The sequence below is a fragment of the Pelobates fuscus genome, chromosome 4, assembly GCF_036172605.1.
Source record: "Pelobates fuscus isolate aPelFus1 chromosome 4, aPelFus1.pri, whole genome shotgun sequence".
NCBI lineage: Eukaryota > Metazoa > Chordata > Amphibia > Anura > Pelobatidae > Pelobates > Pelobates fuscus.
In genome coordinates this window covers 271,676,951-271,700,841 of record NC_086320.1, presented here as the reverse complement: position 1 = coordinate 271,700,841, position 23,891 = coordinate 271,676,951, and the positions used below count along the sequence as shown (strand labels likewise).

Sequence of the window (23,891 nt, the reverse complement as noted above, 5' to 3'; positions counted from 1 at the left end):
TTATATTGACAAGGGTTCTATAGAACAGTCGAAGAGTAATTTTGGTTTGGTAAAGATTTTCTGCTTAGATAATATGCACATCTGGTTTATTATAATATGCATAAGGAGTAAAGTAAGTTAATACTATATACGAACAACAAGAAGGTCAAATAAACATTAAATATAATATTAAAATCGAATAGTTCAAAAACAAACAGGGTTATTCACTAAAGTGAGAATTGCCAGGAATTAAAAATTAATTCATGGTGAATTTCAAAATGTATGCCAAAAAAAAAAAAAAAGTAATTTCTGGTGTCCAGGTAATTTTCAGTTTGACTGTTTTGGCTTGAAATTTGAAATGTACTTTGAATTAACTTTAAATACACAGCGATTCTCTATTTTGTGAATAATCCTAAAAAGAGTGATAAAGTTAATCGTTTCCACTCCTGATCTGCCAGTTCCACTTGCAGCTGTAATGATGTATTATTATGATGAATACGATAACATTTCTGTTTTAGAAATATCGGAGCGGTATGTATTTAGTGCTTGTAGTAGAGTGAAGAAGGTAGCTCAATCAACCCAAACCAGAGTCGTATTTGGCCAAAGATGAGATGTACAGAAATAGAGGAGGACCTTAAAGTGTCCTTAGTAGCACCTTAAAGTGTCCCTAGATGTTGGCAGGTATGCAACGAGACAAAGAGATAATACAACAAATATATAGTGCAGTATGTTATATATGGATTGGAGATAAAAAGGAGAGGCGATACACTTAAAATGTGTCAATTATTAGGTAGCTGTACTTCTGTGCATCTTGCTGGTATAATCCCAGCCTAAGGATATGCAGTGTATCTCCAGGTCAAGGGATGGGAGAATTGGAGCTATGCAAAATAAGCAGAATAGACATCAATATAGTGTAGTATATTTGGTGTTATGCATTGAACATATATATTTGGAAATGCACTAAAATATATATGGAGCCACTTAGTGTGTCTCAGAAAACAGCATAACGTGGTATAATTCCCATTCTTGGGCTGTGGGATAAGTGTAAAGTGATATAATCTCCATGTTTGTGGCTGAAAGTCTCTCGTTGTTATAATGTGAATAAAAACAGAAATAAAGTATAGTGCTCACTGTGGTATGGAAGCTAGAAAATAAACTGAAAAAATAATGGTTTTGCTTAATCCTCAGGACATTGGTGGTATATTCCCCACCAAGTAAACAGGTGCTCAATCTTCAGGGAAAAATCACGATGGTCCAGGAATACAGGAAAACTCACAAATCTTATTAGTAATCTTTTATACAAATAAAAAGATACTGGATAAAAACAGAAAATAACTAATTAAATAGTGCATTTTATTGATTTTTATTTTAATGCATAGGGGCTAATGTGTAGCATAGTCATTGCTGCCACCCAGAGTAGTGGGAGTTTGAGTGCATGGATTAATTTTGTATGCTTATATTTGTTTTGTATTACACAGCCATGTCACGGTGCTGCCACCCACCCCATGTGTTCTCTATTAAGTGTAATAGGGGTTATAAGTGCTTAAGGGTTTAGAAATATACCCATCTCTGTCTCGTTAGAGATTTTGCCTTTTGGCTGAAAGTAACAAGGTGAATTGTTAGTGTAGGACTCACGTAAGAGTTTTTTCCTTGATGTGGCAGGTGAACCTACACCTTTAAGGCCACTGGAGTGAAATTAAAAAGCCTCCAGTTAACTGTGCATAGGGATTTGGGATAGTGTGCATGTAACTTTGTTCTTTGGCTTTTATTGTATGTATTGGGGCAGTACTATGTGTACCATAGTCATTACTCCCGTCCATGAGTAGTGGGAGTTTGAGCATAAAGCTTCATTATGTATGATTATTCACCTTTAGTATCTAATATAATGGCAAAGATTTAAATAAAATATGTGGCGATCCTGGGGGTTCTCAGTCTGCCTTTAGAACCTATACCAGTGCTCTAACTGGCACCGACAATACTTATGTCTACTGTCATAATGAATTTCTGCTGCACATTCAAGCAGATTAGTAAAGTAAAATGTATTGGATTGATCCCAACATGGATGACAGATGATCACTGGCACTGCTGACAGCATTTCAGCTGGTTAAACATCATGAAAAATATAATCCACAATATACTGCTCTAGAGCTCAGAAAATGTATTAATAGGTAGTGACCCAGCAAATCAATCTGCCAGTTTGAAAGGGGAAATGGACACATTCTCATTATGTCACAAAATGGAGACAAAATTTACTAAATTTGTCAATATTTTTTTTAAATATAAAATGGCCCATTACACGGCTCACAATAACCAATGCACCATGGGTGGTGTTGAGATCTCCTTCTTAAAACCTTGAAGCACACTTTCCAATATGTGACATGTAACTGCTACATTAAGTGGAAATCCAAGACATATGAGATATTTAAATAAATCAGGTGAAAAAGATTAACCTTTTTTTTGTGAATTCTCACACTTCTTGAGTACAAACTATTGAAAGTGAATAAGAAACAAAAGTTTTTTTAAATTTTTTTTTAATTTTATTTAACTACGCTAAATTATTACTTATCAAAAATATCAAAGGAAAATCTTAACTGACCTATAAAAATAATGCACCGTTTTAATTTAATAGAAATATGACTGAAAATAACACAAGGTTAAATGTGCAAGCTGAACACTAGTGAGCATAAAATTCTTAGCTCCCCAAGTCTTTCCAAGTGTCAATCTCCAACTGTTGCTAATTGATATAAGAAATCATCTGTAACAAAGGGTTACTTATACGTGTCTCATACTGATCATTGATGCAATCTGTGTCTAACGGCTAGTATAGCCACGTAAACAATGTGTTTTGACTGGATTTCTGTACAATGTTCCATGTCTGTTTTATTGCCTAATCACTTTGATATGCAGTGGGTGGAGGATATGGTAGAAGTTCTGTCACTGAATTATTACAAAGTGAAATAATACATGTTGTATCGTGCTAGTGATTCCATCTTTGAAACCAAACAATGGTTGCTGCTTGTTTACAGGAGAAAAGTGGAGTTAATGCAATAAATATAGCTCATTTATGTATTCATGTTTATGATATTTAAATGTAGCATTGTTACTTTAGGACAGTTATGAATACCTATCTATCCTCCCTTATACACAAGTATGTCCCGTCTAGGCCCTTACGATCTGCTGAAGACTTTCGTCGATCTTGTCCGTACTCCCACCTCTGATGCTCGCCTTTAAGATTTCTCGAGGGCTGCACCGTTCCTGTGGAACTCGCTTTCCTCCTCCGTTAGACGCTCACCCAGACTCCACTCCTTCAAAAAATTGTTAAAAAAAACCCTTCTTCATAAAAGCATATCAATTAAACTGTTAATAGCTCCTGACTGATTCCTCTTCTGCAACTGTCACTAGTCTAATACTATCCTTACCTTTTTGTGTCATTTTACCCCACTCCCTCTAGCATGTAAGCTCATTGAGCAGGGCCCTCAACCCTTCTGTTTCTGTGTGTCCAACTTGTCTGGTTACAACTACATGTCTGTTCGTCCATCCATTGTAAAGTGCTGCGGAATTTGATGGCGCTATATCAATATCATAATAATAATAATAATAATAATTACAATTTGGATGCACACAGATCCTCATATTAAAGGAACACTATGGTGTCAGGAATACAAACGTATTCCTGACACTATAGGTCTGAACGTTAATGTGTATGGGTGCCTGACATAGCGTACTTTACATTTTTAGCTCAGACTACAAGTAAAGCCATGTCAGATGGATTCAGTAAGAGAGATTATATTAATATAGCATGTAAACCAAGTAGGGCATTTAATTGTATTAGAGCTCATGTTGATGCTTTCTTATACAACGTCTGAGTTGTATAAGATATTGAGTATATTTGAAACCAATATTAATTTAAATAACAATATATTATAGTAGATACGTATAGCATTTTGCTACTTATTACCTGACCAGTACTAAGGCATTTCTGGGCTGACAAATACATCCAAACAAAGGAGGCTGATTGTAAGACTTTATACAGAGAAATAAATCATTTTCCTATTAGCCCCCAGATTTGATGTAAATACAGAAATTCGGATTTATGATAACATTCTTGTGACTCCAGTGTATAGCACCAAGATAAACAGTCTTTTTGCAGACATTTATTTTGAATCCTAGTTTGAAAATGTTTTTTTCATATTTATTTGTTATGTTCCAGAATTCTAAATAGTCATTTGAATAGCTTTGGAATCTATTACACATCTTGTAAATGCCCACTGAAATTATATGAATTATTTATGATGAATGTTTCATTCTCATTTTGATTGAAGCATACAGAAACCCTTATTGTTTCTGGTAAGTATAATTAGCACTTAACAAACCTCAGTATTGGTTACATTTCTGCTTATATTTTTGTATACATTGCTTTTTAATAACAATTTCTTGGTAGGTAATCATGTGTAGGTTCTTATACTTACATATCTGTGCTTGTTAAAGGAACACTATAGTGCCAGGAATACAAATATGTTTTCCTGGCACTATAGTGCTACAGTGGCTGTTTAGGTTACCAACCCCCTCTCCGTGCAGTAAAAAAGTGATTTTACTCACCTTTTCTCCCATATCGCAATGATCTCACAGCAGCTGGCTCCACCTTGCTCCATCTCCATGGCTGAGATCATCAGTCTTGATGATTTCAGCCAATGCAATGCTTTCCCATAGAAAATGGAGGCCATTGCGCATGACTCGCAAAAAACTCACAACTGCGCCAATCAGAATTTCCTCATGGGGAACATTCAGTATCTCCACGCAGAATGTGGAGGTGAGCATCAGTACTGCTGGACTATGAAGTACCTCTAGTGGCTGCCGAGTGACTGCTACTACAGGTGCTACTAACCAGTAAACACTGCTTTTTCTCTGAAAAGTAGTATTTAAAGGGCATAATTGCAGGGAGATGCTATAGACACCACAACCACTACATTACGCGGTAGTGGTTCTGTTGACCCTAGTGCTTATAGTGCTATAGAGTTATGACCTAAGACAAAACTCTCCTAAAATTAATCTTCTCCTGCTGCTTTTTTTCCCTTGATTTTTTGGCTGTTCAAATATAGGACTAGTGTCCTACTGCCTTATCTTTCTTCTTAACGTTAGAATTTTCGGTGCAAAATGCATTTTCCAGCTTTTAGTGTTAATCAGTATATGACTTTGACATGCTCAAGATCTTTCTACAATTCATACAGGACATATTCAATTCAAGCATTTCTGAAATTGACATCATAAATCTCTAGACAGTATCCCAAGATATTTGTCTTTTGTTTTACATAATTATAATTGGGATAAAACCATGTTTAATTATAATTTACCCTGAACCACATCAATATAAAACCTACAGTAAAATGTATTCTAAAGAGTATATTTGTTAAATGGAATATTGAAAAATTGACAAATTTAATATACAAGTTATAACATTTTCCTAAATCAAAAAAAATAAATAAAAAATACCCAATACAACAAAAACTTAATCGAGCAATGTCAACTTTTTTTGCAATTCTGCTGCTAAGGTATCGTATCACAGTTTATCATCCAGTAATTAAGTCCATATTAAATTTTTCACATTTTCCTGCATACTAGTTAGAACTGCCATGACAATAACTATTTTAAATACAAGTGCATCTATCTGTGCTCAACTAATCTTCTACAACAATTTAAAATCCTCTGACAACTGCTTTCAAATCTGGCTCAACAGAAGTGATGTTATCTAAACCTGTATTGTTGCAGTCAATAGACTGGGAAGCATGCTTCTTGCTTAGTACATGACAGCTAGGAAGGTCATTCTATTAAAGAAACAAAACAGTTTAATGCTGAACAAAGCACAGTCTTGTCAGGTTAATAAATAATATATGCACTTTGTCTGCCCGGAGTAGAGTATTATTAACGCCTCATGCATCAATTGGCACAGGTGAAGTGTATAGCAAGAGGCTGAGCAGGTGCTTATATGCATTCATGCAGTTTGCCTCATCATTTGTTTTCATTCGTTCTTGGTCTTGAAAGGATGATTTAATGCCTTTTATTTTTTTTCTCATCATTTTGTTATTAGATAAGTAAAATGTCTAATTAAATTACTGTGCAAAGATGTTTTACAGGCTGTGTTTTAGTAATTTATATCTGATGGCATTTGTTATTAAAACAATATATATAATGTTTACATAATTCCACTTGAAATGGTCATAGTGAAATACTAAGTATATTTTCATAAGTAAATTATTTATAAGGTGCCATGTTCTTAAAGCGACACTATAGGAATCCAGATCACTTCAGCTCATTGAAGTGGTCTGGGTGCAGTGCCCCAGGTCCCTTAACCCTGCAGTGGTAATTATTGCAGGTTTTTAATAAACTGCAACAATTAACTACTAGGGTTAGCTCCACCTCTACCAGACAACCACTAGAAAGACTAAGGACATGAGGACATCCAGCATTACCCAAAACTCCATAGAACAGCATTGTGTACAATGCTTTCCTATGTGAGAAGTCCTAATGCGAGTGCGATGATCATGTGCACATTAGTTCCCCCCAGCTAGCTGACATCCAGGTAGGAGGATCAGAGGTGGATCCTGAACCAGAGCTGAGGGGCATCAGCACTGGAATCAGGTAAGTGACAGAAGGTGTTTGTAACCCCTTCTGCATCATGGGGAGGAATATTTTTCACAAATCTGTCTAAATCTGTGTTAGTGAGCACTTCTCCTTTGCCAAGATAATCCATCCACCTCACAGGTATGGCATATCAAGATAAACAATATTTGAGAAAAATATGCCTTTTGTGTACATAGAAAAATCTTAGTTCAGCTCATGAAAAATGGGGGCAAAAACAAAAGTGTTGCGTTTATAATTTTGTTCAATGTAAATTGCAAATTTAAATGTATCACAATAGTTAAATTTAACAATAAAAAAAAAATCCTTAGCTATTCAAGAGTTAATTCATATATAACTTTAATAATTTAGGAAATTCAATTTTCTTACATTCAAATCTGATGGAATTGTTTAGAATTACTTGGGTCAGGACAGAGTTGAGGGCTGAGTAGATCATCTATCTATCTATCTATCTATCATCTATCGTCACATACAGCAGAGTGTATAATGTGAAATTATATTTACTGAATTTTGTTTTAATTTGGTTATTTTTTGCCATATATGTTTGTTTTATAGTTTCACTTGTAAATTTATTTGAATTCATTTAGACATTAGTAAACAAAAGTACATTTTGACAGTATTTCAGCACTTCAAATATAGGACAGCTCCTTAGCCATAACATTTGTGCTAACTACAGCAATTGAGTGCAAGCAAGATAGGAGTGACACAGTTTCATTACTTGCCCAACAAAGATAACAGTTCAATATCAAGAGAGGGTATTTCAAGGTTAGATGCCTTGTTTATAGTTTAAGCGTGGAAGCCACTTTCTCACTTCATACCTTGCATAGCATGGGGATTTGTAACAAATGCAGGGATCTCCAAACGTAGTGTACTTTTTAGTAGTTATTATATTGTTATTGATTTTGCATCGGTCAGTACTGCACGAAACATTTTCTGAAGCGATCAACAACCTAGTACACAGCCATTTATAGAGTATGATAACAATGCACATATAGCATATATATACATGAGCATTAGCTGAATGTACATATAATTATGACCATGATAGCCATAGATTTGCTAGTAGACACATCAGTCATTGAGCTGGTATCCAAAACTCTTAGATAGAAGGCCAAAAAGTCACAGACTTTTCAAGCTGGAGTGTCCTGTTAATATTAATATTAAACCTTGGAGCTCACTAGTTATGTGATATGTACTGTACACATGTAGTCCTTCTTCTCCTGTTTGTTTGTGTTTTTTTAGGTACTGGTATCTTTTGTCCTTAATCCAAAACCGGTTATAAAAGTAGATTGAAATACTAACCTCCTAAGAACCAATGAGAGTTGATTCCATCATAACAAATCACACCTAATTCTACCTCAAAATTAAATATGTTTTCTCACTTAGCAGAAGCCGGCATTTATAGAGATGTCACTGTTAAATGAACCGCGCTGCGCATGCTGACACTAGATCTTTAGGGACCAGGCTGTGAAAACAGCAAGATTTTTTTTAAGTGCCCTTAAAAGCAACCTCAAAACACAAAATGAGATGCTAATTAGGAGGAACTGATTTGGCTTCAAGCCACTAAATATCATAGGACAGAAATATGTCTAAGCTGACTATATAAGTGTGAGAAACAGAACTGTTAAAATATATTACGAAAAAAAGAAACTTCTAAATTACTTTTTATAAAAATCATCTAATTTCCTGTTATCTGTTAATTCATCTAATATGTGTTTGTTTAATTAACATATCCACTTTAATTAACTTAGGTTCATTAGGCTTTCAGTATTCAGTTAAGAAAGCAAACTTATTTTACACAGCACTTCTTCAAATTGATTTATTAAATTTAGAAATAATGAATGCTTTAAAAGTGCTGTTTAAGCTTTTGCATTATTTGCCCTTTGACATGCAAAGAGTATTGTATTATAAAGTATGTTAAACTGGCTGTGCTACAAGCCAGGTACAAAAGAACAATTACACACCCATTGAATTCAATTAATTTGAATCACTTTTTGTCATATACTTGAATGATTTTTGGTGTCCAGAAATATATTTATGCTTACTCTAGAGTCTTAAAATGTTTCAAGCTTTTCCAATTCAAGTTAGACTTTTAAGAAATTACTGACACAGGTGCTTGAAAAGTAATTAAGTAATTAATTCTTCATGTATGCAACTGAACAGAATGTGCTATACATTAGATTTCAATAGTGAGTTGTGAATAGTAAACTCAACTCTATGTATTCATACATCTTTCCTATGCACTAGAGACTTTAATTCATTGGGCATCTATATTAAAATATATTAGCTTTGAAATTAAATGCATACTATTTTACAGTTTGCAAAGGTAAAAGTAACTGCAGGAAATATAACAAGCAACCGATCAAACACAATAGTACATGAAACATTCCCTTGTGTATGTCAGTTATACTTCTTATATATTTAGTTTGACTTGCTTGCAAAGCTTTGAGTACTTTATGCTGTTCCACCAGAAATAACTAAGTCAATGCATGTGATAGGTTTGCACTCTGCCTATAATGAGCAATTTGTTTGTCTTCTTATACGTTTTTTTTTCTGTGGGTGATGGTAAAGATTCTAAAGCGTTAAAATTCATCCCATTTTTGTATATATAATGGAACCAAGGCAGAAAATGTTCTGTTTTTTTTTAATAATCCATATATAATATAGAATGCACACTATAACAACTTCAATCATTAAGTAAAATAAGACTTTAATCAGTAGAAAAAAATCACAATAACAGACAAAAATAAATAAATAAACAATGTAACAGAAATAGGTATCTGTGTCACAGGTACTCTTGATAAAGGCAACCAGTTGGTGCCGAAATGTTGTGGGAGTTGGTGACTTGTCTTTCTGCACTGGGGCTTGAAATATTTCTTTGGTATAGTACTATTGTTTTACGATTTGCCTCTATTTCTGTTACTTTGTTTATTATTGTTTTTTATCTGTTGTTGTGATTTTTTTCTACTGATTAAAGTCTTATTCTACGTAATGATTGAAGTTGTTATAGTGTGCATTCTATATTATATATGGATTCTGATATTTAAACACTTAAGGGAGTGTTTATATGGTTTGCACCTGGCTTAGGTTAATATAAATTTTTTGTCTCTCCATGGGATTTTGGTTTATGTACTGTTTGTTTGAGAAACCTTGTAAAATGTCAAGCTATAATTTAGCTTGCAAAAAAATATTCTGCTCAATGGCTTTCCAATAGATACCTGATAATCTATGCAGTTTTCCAGTGAACAATAAGCTGTGCATGAGTGCAATGTGCATGCATTAGCATTTTCATATAGAGGATTAAGACGAATTTGTGTGAGCACCATTGCTCTAGTAATGCTATCTGTTACCTGTACATTTCATAGTCCTACTCAGACGCCAATGTATTTATCTGTTCTAAAAGAATAATAGTAAAGTTAAGGCACCTTATTGATGGAAATTAATTAACATAAGTTTAACTCTTTATTTTAAATTAATTTTAGTATTAGACTTGCAACATTTTACAACTAGTAAATCGAAAAAAGGAACTAAATCATAGATGTTAGAAATGATTAGACTTGTGCACAGTGAGAAAATTCATCTTGACCAAACCATTTTCCCTGAAAACAGAATATTCTAAGGGTTATCAAATTTCAGTCAAATGTCAGTTCAGTTTAGCAGAATTTTAGTACCGAAAACTCAGTTCGGGAACTAAATCAGACAAACCAAAATGGAATGAAAATTGGCCAATCAGAGGCATTTTCCCTCCATTTGGTTCACAGATTAAGTGGAAACAAACTAACTAATAGACCTGAAATGATCATTCTCAGTCATTGTACATTCTGGTTGTTTAATGATTTAGGTACATTTTGGCTCGGAGCTCAGGAATGCAACAGATAACTTAATCTGCCCAAATTTGGATAAATTGCAGTTCAGACCAAAAGAAATTTCCAAGTCTCGAAAATCATCAGTTACTTTAAATAGATTTACAAATTACAATAGTAATACCATTCTGAAATATTTTGGCCTTCTTAACCCCTTAAGGACACTTTTATTCCAGAAGTTTGGTCCTTAAGGGGTTAATAAAGTTATTTATTATTAAATTCTGGTTCAATAATAATAACTGCTTGGTGCTATATTAAAATGACATGACATGAGTTTAACAGTCATATTGCTTAAAACTATATTGCTTACAAATGAAGAGATGTACCAAATGGTGATTGTGGGGTGGGAAAAGCTAAACCATAATGTATTAAAATAAAATAATAATAATAACACGAACTTCCTCAAATGTTCGCGAACCGGCGAACCGCCATTGACTTCAATGGGCAGGCGAATTTTAAAACCAACAGGGACTCTTTCTGGCCACAAAAGTGATGGAAAAGTTGTCTCAAGGAGACTAACACCTGGACTGTGGCATGCAGGAGGGGGATCCATGGCAAAACTCCCATGGAAAATTACACAGTTGATGCAGAGTCTGCTTTTAATCCATAAAGGGCAGAAATCACCTAACATTCCTAAATCACAATGGATATGGATTGACACCTGACATATGACATATTGACACCTTGAAATATGGATTGACACCTGTCCTCAGAGACCCTGATGCACACGGACACAGAGCAGAATAGGTACTGTTTCCCCTACATAGGGTCACTTGCCAGATATGGCGTGGTCGTGGGAGGAGGATCACTTTCACCTCTTCCCCTGTTAGATTCCCGTTGTGCTATGACATCACCCTTATAAGCTGTGTAAACCATACTTTTTAATTTATTTTGCAAATGCTGCATCCTTCCCGACTTGAAATTCGGTAACATTTCCGCCACTGTCTGCTTATACCGGGGGTCTAGTAGCGTGGACACCCAGAACAGGTCGTTCTCCTTCAGCCTTTTTATACGAGGGTCCCTCAACAGGCACGACAGCATGAAAGACCCCATTTGCACAAGGTTGGTTGCCGAGCTACTCATTTCCCGTTCCTCTTTCTCACACAGAGCAGAATAGGGACTGTTCCCCCTACATAGGGTCACTTGGCAGATATGGATTGACACCTGTCCTCAAAGCCCCTGATACACACTGACAAAGAGCATAATAGAGACTGATCCCCCTACATAGGGTAACTTGGCAGGTATGGATTGACACCTGTCCTCAAAGACCCTGATACACACTGACACAGAGCAGAATAGAGACTGTTCCCTGTCCTCAGAGACCATGATACACACTGACACAGAGCAGAATAGAGACCGGGGGTCTAGTAGCGTGGACACCCAGCACAGGTCGTTCTCCTTCAGCCTTTTTATACGAGGGTCCCTCAACAGGCACGACAGCATGAAAGACCCCATTTGCACAAGGTTGGATGCCGAGCTACTCATTTCCCGTTCCTCTTTCTCACACAGAGCAGAATAGGGACTGTTCCCCCTACATAGGGTCACTTGGCAGATATGGATTGACACCTGTCCTCAAAGCCCCTGATACACACTGACACAGAGCAGAATAGAGACTGTTCCCCGTCCACAGAGACCATGATACACACTGACACAGAGCAGAATAGAGACTGTTACCCCTACATAGGGTCATTTGGCAGGTATGGATTGACACCTGTCCTCAAAGCCCATGATACACACTGACACAGAGCAGAATAGAGACTGTTCCCCCTACATAGGGTCACTTGGAAGGTATGGAGTGACACCTGTCCTCAAAGCCCATGATACACACTGACACAGAGCAGAATATAGACTGTTCCCCCTACATAGGGTCACTTGGCAGGTATGGATTGACACCTGTCCTCAAAGCCCCTGATACACACTGACACAGAGCAGAATAGGGACTGTTCCTCCTACATAGGGTCACTTGGAAGATATGGATTGACTTCTGTCCTCAAAACCCCTGATACACACTGACACAGAGCAGAATAGAGACTGTTCCCCGTCCTCAGAGACCATGATACACACTGACACAGAGCAGAATAGAGACTGTTCCCCCTACATAGGGTCACTTGGCAGATATGGATTGACACCTGTCCTCAAAACCCCTGATACACACTGACACAGAGCAGAATAGAGACTGTTCCCCGTCCACAGAGACCATGATACACACTGACACAGTGCAGAATAGAGACTGTTCCCCCTACATAGGGTCACTTGGCAGGTATGGATTGAAACCTGTCCTCAAAGCCCCTGATACACACTGACACAGAGCAGAATAGAGACTGTTCCCCGTCCACAGAGACCATGATACACACTGATACAGAGCAGAATAGAGACTGTTCCCCCTACATAGGGTCACTTGGCAGGTATGGATTGACACCTGTCCTCAAAGCCCCTGATACACACTGGCACAGAGCAGAATATAGACTGTTCCCCCTACATAGGGTCACTTGGCAGATATGGATTGACACCTGTCCTCAAAACCCCTGATACACACTGACACAGAGCAGAATAGGGACTGTTCCCCCTACATAGGGTCACTTGGCAGATATGGATTGACACCTGTCCTCAAAACCCCTGATACACACTGACACAGAGCAGAATAGAGACTGTTCCCCCTACATAGGGTCACTTGGCAGGTATGGATTAACACCTGTCCTCAGGGACCCTGATACACACTGGGGGGAGCTACTGTCCTCCACAACCCCTGCGCGGTGGGTGGGGGCAATAAATCACAATGGGGGGACCTACTGTCCTCCCCCCCTCGGCCCCCACCCCTGCGCGGTGGGTGGGGGCCATAAATCACAATGGGGGGGCCTACTTTCCTCCCCCCGGCCCCCATCCCTGCGCGGTGGGTGGGGGGCATAAATCACAATGGGGGGACCTACTGATAGGAGTGGAGTATTGTTCATATCAGTTTAATACCTTCCGCGTCTCCTATCAGTGGACGTGTATATGGCAGCCATTTTAGGAACCGCACACCTGGGACCCGAGCAAGGTCACGTCGTTCAAGCTGCTCTGGTTCCTTGATGAGCCAGCTGCCCGTGAGTTAACATGTCCCGTGGAGAAGCACTCTGTCCTGTAAAGCCTCACCACAAAAAATGTAAATAAATAACAGCACTCGGAGTGGTGAGTTTAGTAAATGTTCATATCAGTTTAATACCTTCCGCGTCTCCTATCAGTGGACATGTATATGGCAGCCATTTTAGGAACCTCACACCTGGGACCCGAGCAAGGTCACCTCTTTCAACAGGCAACATGATTTGGCCCTGTAAAACTATCCTGGATATTATGTACAATTTCTATGGATATGGCAGTGATTTCTGTAACAGGGAGATGGAAGAAGATGCTTGGTCGGTCCTCTTACTTGAAATTTGGGGCACTGCGCGGGCAAGCTAATGTGCCACCAGATAGGATTGGTGAGTTTAGTATTGTTCTGATCAGTTTAATACCTTCCGCGTCTCCTATCAGTTGACGTGTATATGGCAGCGATTTTTAATTGTGGAATCATCTCCCCTTTTTAGGCCAAGGTGGGAAGATGCTTAGACCACTGGTATATTGGTGCCATCTTGGAGGATTTTAGTCACTTGGTTGGAGCCGGGGGTGGGCTGAACTTCACTGGTGGTAAAGTGACCCATAGTAATTTTTCCCCTTTTAGAAAATGAGGGTGGTGAATTGTATGACTTAATTTACTTTAAAATATAGAGACGGCTACAGTTCTGCGTCTGTTTATTCAGTGTTTTTTGAGTGGTGGTGCTAATGTAACTTGTGAGTTTGCATGTTTCCTCCATCTGCAGTTTTGCCTCATTGACTTGGGTCAGATTACCATACACACCAGGTTTCTAGAATCGAACAAGGGTTTTTTTGTTTTTTTTTGGTGGGATCTCCTTCTCTAAAACATGGTTAATCCTGAAATCCTTAGCTTTAATTAGCCATTTGTACCCTGCTTGTGATATGATTGGCAATCTGCACTGGAACAGTTCTGCAGAGCACACACTGTAGGCCTGACAGAGCCGATTGAAGGACACTGACTGGCTGCTATTAGCTTACACTGGAAACCTTTTTTCTTTGTAAAAGCACACTATAGAGATACCAGATATGATTGGCAATGTGCACTGGAACAGTTATGGAGAGCACACACTGTAGGCCTGACAGAGCCGCTTGAAGGACACTGACTGGCTGCTATTAGCTTACACTGGAAACCTTTTTTCTTTGTAAAAGCACGCTATAGAGATACCAGATATGATTGGCAATCTGCACTGGAACAGTTCTGCAGAGGACACACTGTAGGCCTGACAGAGCCGCTGGAAGGACACTGACTGGCTGCTATTAGCTTACACTGGAAACCTTTTTTCTTTGTAAAAGCACGCTATAGAGATACCAGATATGATTGGCAATCTGCACTGGAACAGTTCTGGAGAGCACACACTGTAGGCCTGACAGAGCCGCTTGAAGGACACTGACTGGCTGCTATTAGCTTACACTGGAAACCTTTTTTCTTTGTAAAAGCATGCTATAGAGATACCAGATATGATTGGCAATCTGCACTGGAACAGTTCTGCAGAGCACACACTGTAGGCCTGACAGAGCCGCTTGAAGGACACTGACTGGCTGCTATTAGCTTACACTGGAAACCTTTTTTCTTTGTAAAAGCACGCTATAGAGATACCAGATATGATTGGCAATCTGCACTGGAACAGTTCTGGAGAGCACACACTGTAGGACTGACAGAGCCGCTTGAAGGACACTGACTGGCTGCTATTAGCTTACACTGGAAACTTTTTTTCTTTGTAAAAGCATGCTATAGAGATACCAGATATGATTGGCAATCTGCACTGGAACAGTTCTGCAGAGCACACACTGTAGGCCTGACAGAGCCGCTTGAAGGACACTGACTGGCTGCTATTAGCTTACACTGGAAACCTTTTTTCTTTGTAAAAGCACGCTATAGAGATACCAGATATGATTGGCAATCTGCACTGGAACAGTTCTGGAGAGCACACACTGTAGGCCTGACAGAGCCGCTTGAAGGACACTGACTGGCTGCTATTAGCTTACACTGGAAACCTTTTTTCTTTGTAAAAGCATGCTATAGAGATACCAGATATGGTTGGCAATCTGCACTGGAACAGTTCTGCAGAGCACACACTGTAGGCCTGACAGAGCCGCTTGAAGGACACTGACTGGCTGCTATTAGCTTACACTGGAAACCTTTTTTCTTTGTAAAAGCACGCTACAGAGACACCAGATATGAGTGACAACTGTCAAAGTACGCTGGTACAGGTCTGCAGAGCACACGCTGAAGGAGGCCTGACACCCAGACGCTTGCAGACAACTAACTGCTCTTCTATTACAGTGAAAACAAATAATTTTTTTAAATCTAAAGCTTAAGCTATTGTAAAAACAGATATGAGTGGTGGCACTGGGCAAGAGGGCACAGTATCCACTGTGAACCTCACACAGAAGCTGGCAGGCAGGCAACTGCTCTTCTATTACAGTGGAAAAAAAATTTGATTTTAAAAGCACGCTATAGAGACACCAGATATGAGTGGCAACTGTCAAAGTACGCTGGTACAGGTCTGCAGAGCACACGCTGAAGGAGGCCTGACACCCAGACGCTTGCAGACAACTAACTGCTCTTCTATTACAGTGAAAAAAAAATATTTTTTTTAAATCTAAAGCTTAAGCTATTGTATAAACAGATATGAGTGGTGGCACTGACTGTGCAAATGGGCAAGGCATCCAGCCTGACACAGAAGCTGGCAGGCAGGCAACTGCTCTTCTATTACAGTGAAAAATTTTTATTTTTTTTAAATCTAAAGCTTAACCAATTGTTTAAACAGATATGAGTGGTGGCACTGACTGTGAAAATGGGCAAGGCATCCAGCCTGACACAGAAGCTGGCAGGCAGGCAACTGCTCTTCTATTACAGTGAAAAAAAATATTTGTTTTAAATCTAAAGCTTAAGCTATTGTAAAAACAGATATGAGTGGTGGCACTGGGCAAGTGGGCACAGTATCCAATGTGAACCTCACACAGAAGCTGGCAGGCAGGCACCTGCAATTACATTACACAGAAAAAAAAAGAAAAGCAGCCTGATGTTCTAGCCCTAAAAAGGGCTTTTTGGGGTGCTGTCCTTACAGCAGAGATCAGATGAGTCCTTCAGGATTGTAGTGGACACTGAATACCCTAGCCTAGCTATCAATTCCCCTATCTAATCAGCAGCAGCTAAACTTGCCAGAGAGGAGATCTGGTCTTATATGAAGTCTCTAGTAGGGCTAGCATGGCAGCTATGTCATATAACTGACATTCTTGAGATAGACGATTGTTCCGATGGTGTCGGGCTGTGTAGAAGAAGCAAAGAGAGGCGTGGCAAAGATGGCACCGCCTGACTGTCGCCTGTGTTGGCCGTGAGAACTCTCACTTTGTCCCTGAAGTATTTGTCTAGGTCTCCAGCTAGGGTGCCTCTAGACTTTGTGGGTCCGTGGGGTCTAGAGGCACCATAGCTTTATTTTTATTGCCCATTTGGGTAATTTAGTTGAGTATATTTTGCTATTTTTGAGTCAGCTATTTGGGAGCTCGCTGGAGATGCGTCTTCTCACATGAAGAGTCAGACCATGCACCCCTATTCTGCAAATTCTTATGGAGTGTTTGCATTATACCTTAAAACAGGGTAGAATTGAGACTGGAGCTTATGATTAAGATAAAATATTTACTAGCATTACTCGATTATCACATTCTTGTAAACGTCCTCTTGTATCACCATTATTTTAAAATATTTATGAATTCATTTTACTTGGCCTTTTTGTTTATTTATTGTTATATGCAACATGGACTCACAGTGCTTTGTGTTTAAGTTCTAAAATAAATGCTTCCTGCTGGCAACTGTTTAGTATAATAAGACCAAAGGGAATAAACAAGTAATCATGATTATTTTCAAAATTTTGATAACAACCACTTTCCCAAAGGCCAAATGTATCAACATTTTTTTTTCTCACTTTGCGGTTCTTCACCCCCAAGCGAGGATAATTATAAAGTCAAAATCCAGACAAAAGCCTCTATATTGTGCCATTGCAGTATGAACACATAATAATTACATCTCTAGTGCACTTACATCAGTGAGAAAGATAGGCAATCTCCATACAACATTTATATAAAATAGTATGCTTTGCATTCAAAATATTTATGATCTGCAACACTGATATATTTATTTGCCAAGTGACTAAACATCTTTTCAGTAGACTAATTTCCATTTCTATAACATGGGAAGAATGCTTGTTATCTTAGATGAATATATCTTGTGAGCACATTTGTTAAAAATCTTCTGTTAAACCTTTTATTTTTATTTAATTTCTATTTACATTTATAATATTATTACAGTTTTCCCATTATATTATATACTTTTAATATTGGTATTGATTGATTGATATGATTGTCACTTTTGTTGAACATTCCACTTTTTACGGGTACCAAATTAGGTTCCTATCTACTAAAAAGCTAAAAGCTCAAATTACAAAAATGTTTCTTCTTAATTTTTTTTAATTTCAGCATTCTGAATCAACGAGTGACTGAATTGCATAGTTTAATTGTGTTCATCATGCAATTCGGGACTTGTTTAATTAGCTCACCTGTTGCTTTAGTTATTTATTATTTGGACAAAATGCTGAATCCTCCTATTTTTATTTCAATCGCTGTTTGTCCAAATCCAAAAGCACACGTCTAGAAACCACTCTCATAACCTGCATTTGAACATATGGCAATTTATTTACAACTGTACTGCGCAGGCACAAGCATGTCTCATTGATTTCCCTTGGAAAATGGAAGCAGACACAGTATTGTAAGAGACCAAGTCTGAGACATGCACACAAACCTGGAAATATGTACAGAGCCAGATTAAGATTGCCCAGGGCCCTAGTCAAAATTGCCAAATTGGAGCCACCCTCTAGAGCACTGGGCTCTGCTTCTATGAGTATGGGGTGGCTGAGTGTTGTAAGTGTGTGGGGGAGACTAAGTGTTGCATGTGTGAGAGTGTGTGTAGTGGCTGAGTGTTGTGTGTAGGGAAGGCTGAGTTGTATGTGGGGATGAGGTTAGGTGTGTCTCTGTGGGCTGGTTCAGGGTTTTGTGTGTGGTGGCTGAACTTTGTGTGTGTGCATGTGTGAAAGTTTTTAATCCCACTTGCTTATCTTTCAGCAAAGATGGGTATTATTCCTGGTGGTCCAGTGGAGACACAATGGTAGTTGGGTCTCTGATGGTCTGGTGGGGGAACATTGTGGTCAGATATAACTATAAAAGCTCCCTTGCGGTCTCTGATCTCAGTCAATGACTAAATCAATGAGTTACTGAGAAGTGCAAGGGGACCATGTGAGAGAGCTTTTAAAGTAATTTGCACCTGAGAGAGGTACACAACAATGCTCTCGAAGCAAAGTGAGGCCTTGAGTGGCCGCCTATACTGCCTAATGGGTAATACAGCTGTGTGTATATATATATATATAGATATCTATCTATTTATATGCATACACACTCACAGAGCCAAATTACCCATTAGGCAGTATAGGCGGCCACTCAAGGCCCATGCCTCTTGGAGTTCTGGCTTTGGCTGTAAGGGGGCCCTTGAGGCACTGTGTCGCCTCACTTTGCTTAGAAAGCATTGTGGTGTACCTCTCTCAGGTGCAAATTACTTTAAAAACTCTCTCACATGGTTCCCTTGCACTTCTCAGTAACTCATTGATTTAGTCATTGACTGAGATCAGAGACCGCAAGTGAGCTTTTATAGTTATATCTGTACCAAATATTGGTGCAGACCACAATGTTCCCCCACCAGACCATCAGAGACCCAACTACCATTGTATATATATATATATACATTGCTCAAAAAAATAAAGGGAACACTTAAACAACACAATGTAACTCCAAGTCAATCACACTTCTGTGAAATTAAACTGTCCACTTAGGAAGCAACACTAAGCGACAATCAATTTCTTATGCTGTTGTGCAAATGGGATAGACAAAAGGTGGAAATTATAGGCAATTAGCAAGACACCCCCAATAAAGGAGTGGTTCTGAAGGTGGTGACCTCAGACCACTTCTCAGTTCCTATGCTTCCTGGCTGATGTTTTGGTCACTTTTAAATGCTGGCGGTGCTTTCACTCTAGTGGTAGCATGAGACGGAGTCTACAACCCACACAAGTGGCTCAGGTAGTGCAGCTCATCCAGGATGGCACATCAATGCGAGCTGTGGCAAGAAGGTTTGCTGTGTCTGTCAGCGTAGTGTCCAGAGCATGGAGGCGCTACCAGGAGACAGGCCAGTACATCAGGAGATATAGAGGAGGCCATAGGAGGGCAACAACCCAGCAGCAGGACTGCTACCTCCGCCTTTGTGCAAGGAGGAACAGGAGGAACACTGCCAGAGCCTTGCAAAATTACCTCCAGCAGGCCACAAATGTGCATGTGTCTGCTCAAACGGTCAGAAACAAACTCCATGAGGGTGGTATGAGGGCCCAACGTGGGGGTTGTGCTTACAGCCAAACACCGTGCAAGACTTTTGACATTTGCCAGAGAACACCAGGATTGGCAAATTCGCCACTGGCGCCCTGAGATCTTCACAGATGAAAGCAGGTTCACACTGAGCACATGTGACAGATGTGACAGAGTCTGGAGACGCTGTGGAGAACGTTCTGCTGCCTGCAACATCCTCCAGCATGACCGGTTTGGCAGTGGGTCAGTAATGGTGTGGGGTGGCATTTCTTTGGGGGGCCACACAGCCCTCCATGTGCTCGCTAGAGGTAGCCTGACTGCCAATAGGTACCGAGATGAGATCCTCAGACCCCTTGTGAGACTATATGCTGGTGCGGTTGGCCCATGGTTCCTCCTAATGCAAGACAATGCTAGACATCATGTGGCTGGAGTGTGTCAGCAGTTCCTGCAAGACGAAGACATTGATGCTATGGACTGGCCCGCCCGTTCCCCAGACCTGAATCCAATTGAGCACATCTGGGACATTATGTCTCGCTCCATCCACCAACGTCACGTTGCACCACAGGAGTTGGCAGATGCTTTAGTCCAGGTCTGGGAGGAGATCCCTCAGGAGACCGCCTCATCAGGAGCATGCACAGGCATTGTAGGAAGGTCATACAGGCACGTGGAGGCCACACACACTACTGAGCCTCATTTTGACTTGTTTTAAGGACAATACATCAAAGTTGGATCAGCCTGTAGTGTGTTTTTCCACTTTCATTTTCAGTGTGACTCCAAATCCAGACCTCCATAGGTTGAAAAATTTGATTTCCATTTTTTTTTATTTTTGTGTGGTTTTGTTGTCAGCACATTCAACTATGTAAAGAACAAAGTATTTTAGAATAATATTTAATTAATTCAGATCTAGGATGTGTTATTTTTGTGTTCCCTTTATTTTTTTGAGCAGTGTATATATATATATATATAATTCTATGATTTCAAGACTGTCTAGATTTTGCATGTTGGTAAACGGTGACTCTTCGCCATTGAATGCAAACGTAATTGAACACAAAGACACGATAAATGCAATGTAACAGATTTGAATTAGATAATATATGTCACCCTATATAATACAAATGGCAGCTCAAAATAATTTATATAAATAATTTACTCTTCACCTCTATTATTACTATAGTGTTGTAAAAAAAGTTTTAATACTTTTCACCACTTTTCACACATCATTTTGTAACTGTTATAATATTTTTTTCCATGTAGAAAATAGTATTGTAGTACACATCAGAAATCCTTTGCTTAATAAAATTCATATTGGTTTGTCCCTTTGCTATTCCTATAACACTACAGAAATAAAATAATGTTGCTCTCCATGCAATTTCTAATATTGCTAAGTAACACGGTTATATTAGATCGCCAATCATACATCGAACAAAATATATTTTTCTGGGAGAATCTATGAGCCAAAGATGCTTGATCTTTTCTTCTGTAGTCAGCATTATTGTTTCAAAGTTTTCTTTATAAAAATGCCAGTCTTATAACTAATGTTTATAAGATTTTTGAAAATAGTTCAAATGCAGCATATTTTATTAATAAACCATTTTGCAACAATTGTAATTTTAATTGCAATCCTTTTTTTATGTACATAGTTTCATCTGCATGTTTTATGGCTTAAAGATATCTTCATACTTTAATTCTCAATAAGGAGATCATGCCTGTGGCCAGAAACGAATGAGCTCGAAAAGGGATAAACTAGCATAGATTGAAACATTCCACCTTCTGCAACACATTTTGCTGTCTAATGCTTCTTTCTTTAGTCAAATACCCATGCTTTGCAGTGCATGCTGATTATTTTCTGTCTAAGCCAGCAGGCACACAGCCACCTCATTACCCTTTTACTGATGAGAAGTAGCCTTACGAAATCATTGCCTTTTCTCTGTTTGCTGTTACACATGCCTGATATGTTACAGATATAGGGTACAAACATCAAGCAATAAATGTGCAGGCAACAACCATTTTGTATTCTGTTTGAATGTGCAATTTCTTGTTCTGCCAAATTATGGAATTTGGAGATGCTAATATGTGCCAATATCTTGTGGACTCATCTGCGTTTTGCATTAGAGTGACCATTATTGGACCTGCCATGCATCATCATTTGTGCAATTGACATATTCCGTCATGATTCATTATAATCAGATTGTATTAATGAGAATGAATTACTATGGTGTATAAACTTGCAACTGGTGTTTGGTGGGATGCACTGCTGGACAGCTAAAAACCTGCTCACTTTTAATGCTAATCATTGTCTTGTTAACTTTATTTGGCAGGTGTGTTCCCAATAACTGTGAACATGGAGGCAGGTGTACACAGACCTGGGACACCATTAAATGTAACTGTGATGGAACTGGATATACTGGTGCCACGTGCCACAATGGTAAGTATATATAATGCAAATTGCTGGGGGGAATGTTATGTGTAACTAACTAATTTGCATTGGCACCGAAAAAAGAAGATTCAGACAAAATTAAATTTTCTATACACAATCATATAAACCATGTATTTTTCTCTTTTGTAGTGTTGGAAGTTAAAGGGACACTAAAGGCACCAAGTTCACTTCAGCACACAGCTGTTATGTATCTCATCACCGGCATAACTATGCAAACCTACTTCCTTGGGCTGAGTTTTCATATAAACTTCACCCTTCTGAGCACAGTTATTTTAATGTAATGTGTGATCTGCATCCCACTGTCCTTTCAGCAGTATTATCTTCTCAGGGAATGGCTGTCCTAGAGCGATATCTAGCAGTGTTCCAAAGGACTTCGGAGCAAGGTCAGCATCTCCTAGAGATGATAGCAGCCAGGAACAAATACCATGCTGCCAAGCACCACCGTTCGGCCCCTGTGTACAAATTGGGGGATTGGGTGTGACTGTCTACACGCCACATCCATCTCTGGATATCTTCTCACAAACAGGCCCCTTGATACAGTGGTTCTTGTAGGATCATCAGATGTGTAAACTCAGTGGAGTTTCTTTTAGGATGTGCAAACTCAGTGGAGTTTCTTATAGGGTCATCAGATGTTTAAACTCCACTGAGTTTACACATTTGATGATCCTATAAGAACCGCTGTATCAAGGGGCCTGTTTGTGAGAGGATATCCAGAGATGGATATGGCGTGTAGACAGTCACACCCGATCCCCCAATTTGTACACAGGGGTCGAACGGTGTCCTGTCCTGGCTCAACTTATGTCCTGGCTCATCATTCCGGGCTGCATATATCCAACACATTTCACATCTTGCCCCTGCTTATATCTCTGCAGCATAACCAGTAAACCCACTGGCAGTTGCTTCCATATCCTGTACTAGACCAAGGTCAGGAGAAGAATGAAATACAAACAATTGTTGATTATCACATCTCTTGGGGTACATCCAATATCTTGTTCATTGGAAAGGGTATGGTCCTCACAGTGATCCCAGAGTATGTTTAACTAGTGTATTGATTCTGGGTATTTTGGTTTTTCCTTGACTATCCTCCTTTCTGTAATCCTTGAGTCCAGCTTTCTGCTACATTACTGTTAACCTTTGCTTGTCCTCAACCGTAGCTAGTTATGGATCATTTTCTTACCTGTTACTATTCTGTAGGTTTAAGCCGGGGACAATTCTAAGGACCAATAATACACCTCTGTCCATTTCTACTTCTACCTAAGCTAGTTGTGGCTTAAGCTCTGTGTTCTAGGCCTAGTGTTATAATGACTGTGAGGAGAATATGTGACTGGGAGGTTTGGAGCAAATGATTCAGAATTGACAACTTCACCAGAGAAGCAGCTTCAGAGGAGACTGCTGTTCCAGCACTGGTTACTAGGCAAATTTAAACCCTATTTTCTTCTTTTATATTCTAATGAATGGGAAAT

At 38.9% G+C, this 23,891-nt stretch overlaps 1 protein-coding gene across 2 annotated transcripts in view; it reads left to right on the top strand.

Annotated features, from left to right (window-relative positions):
• CNTNAP2 (contactin associated protein 2) overlaps nt 1-23,891 on the top strand; it is a 1,581,556-nt gene that overhangs the window by 995,429 nt on the left and 562,236 nt on the right. For both annotated transcript variants that reach the window (XM_063452116.1, XM_063452115.1), the window contains exon 11: nt 22,310-22,416. In XM_063452116.1, the coding sequence (XP_063308186.1) occupies nt 22,310-22,416 (107 nt within the window). The remainder of the gene's footprint in view (nt 1-22,309; nt 22,417-23,891) is intronic.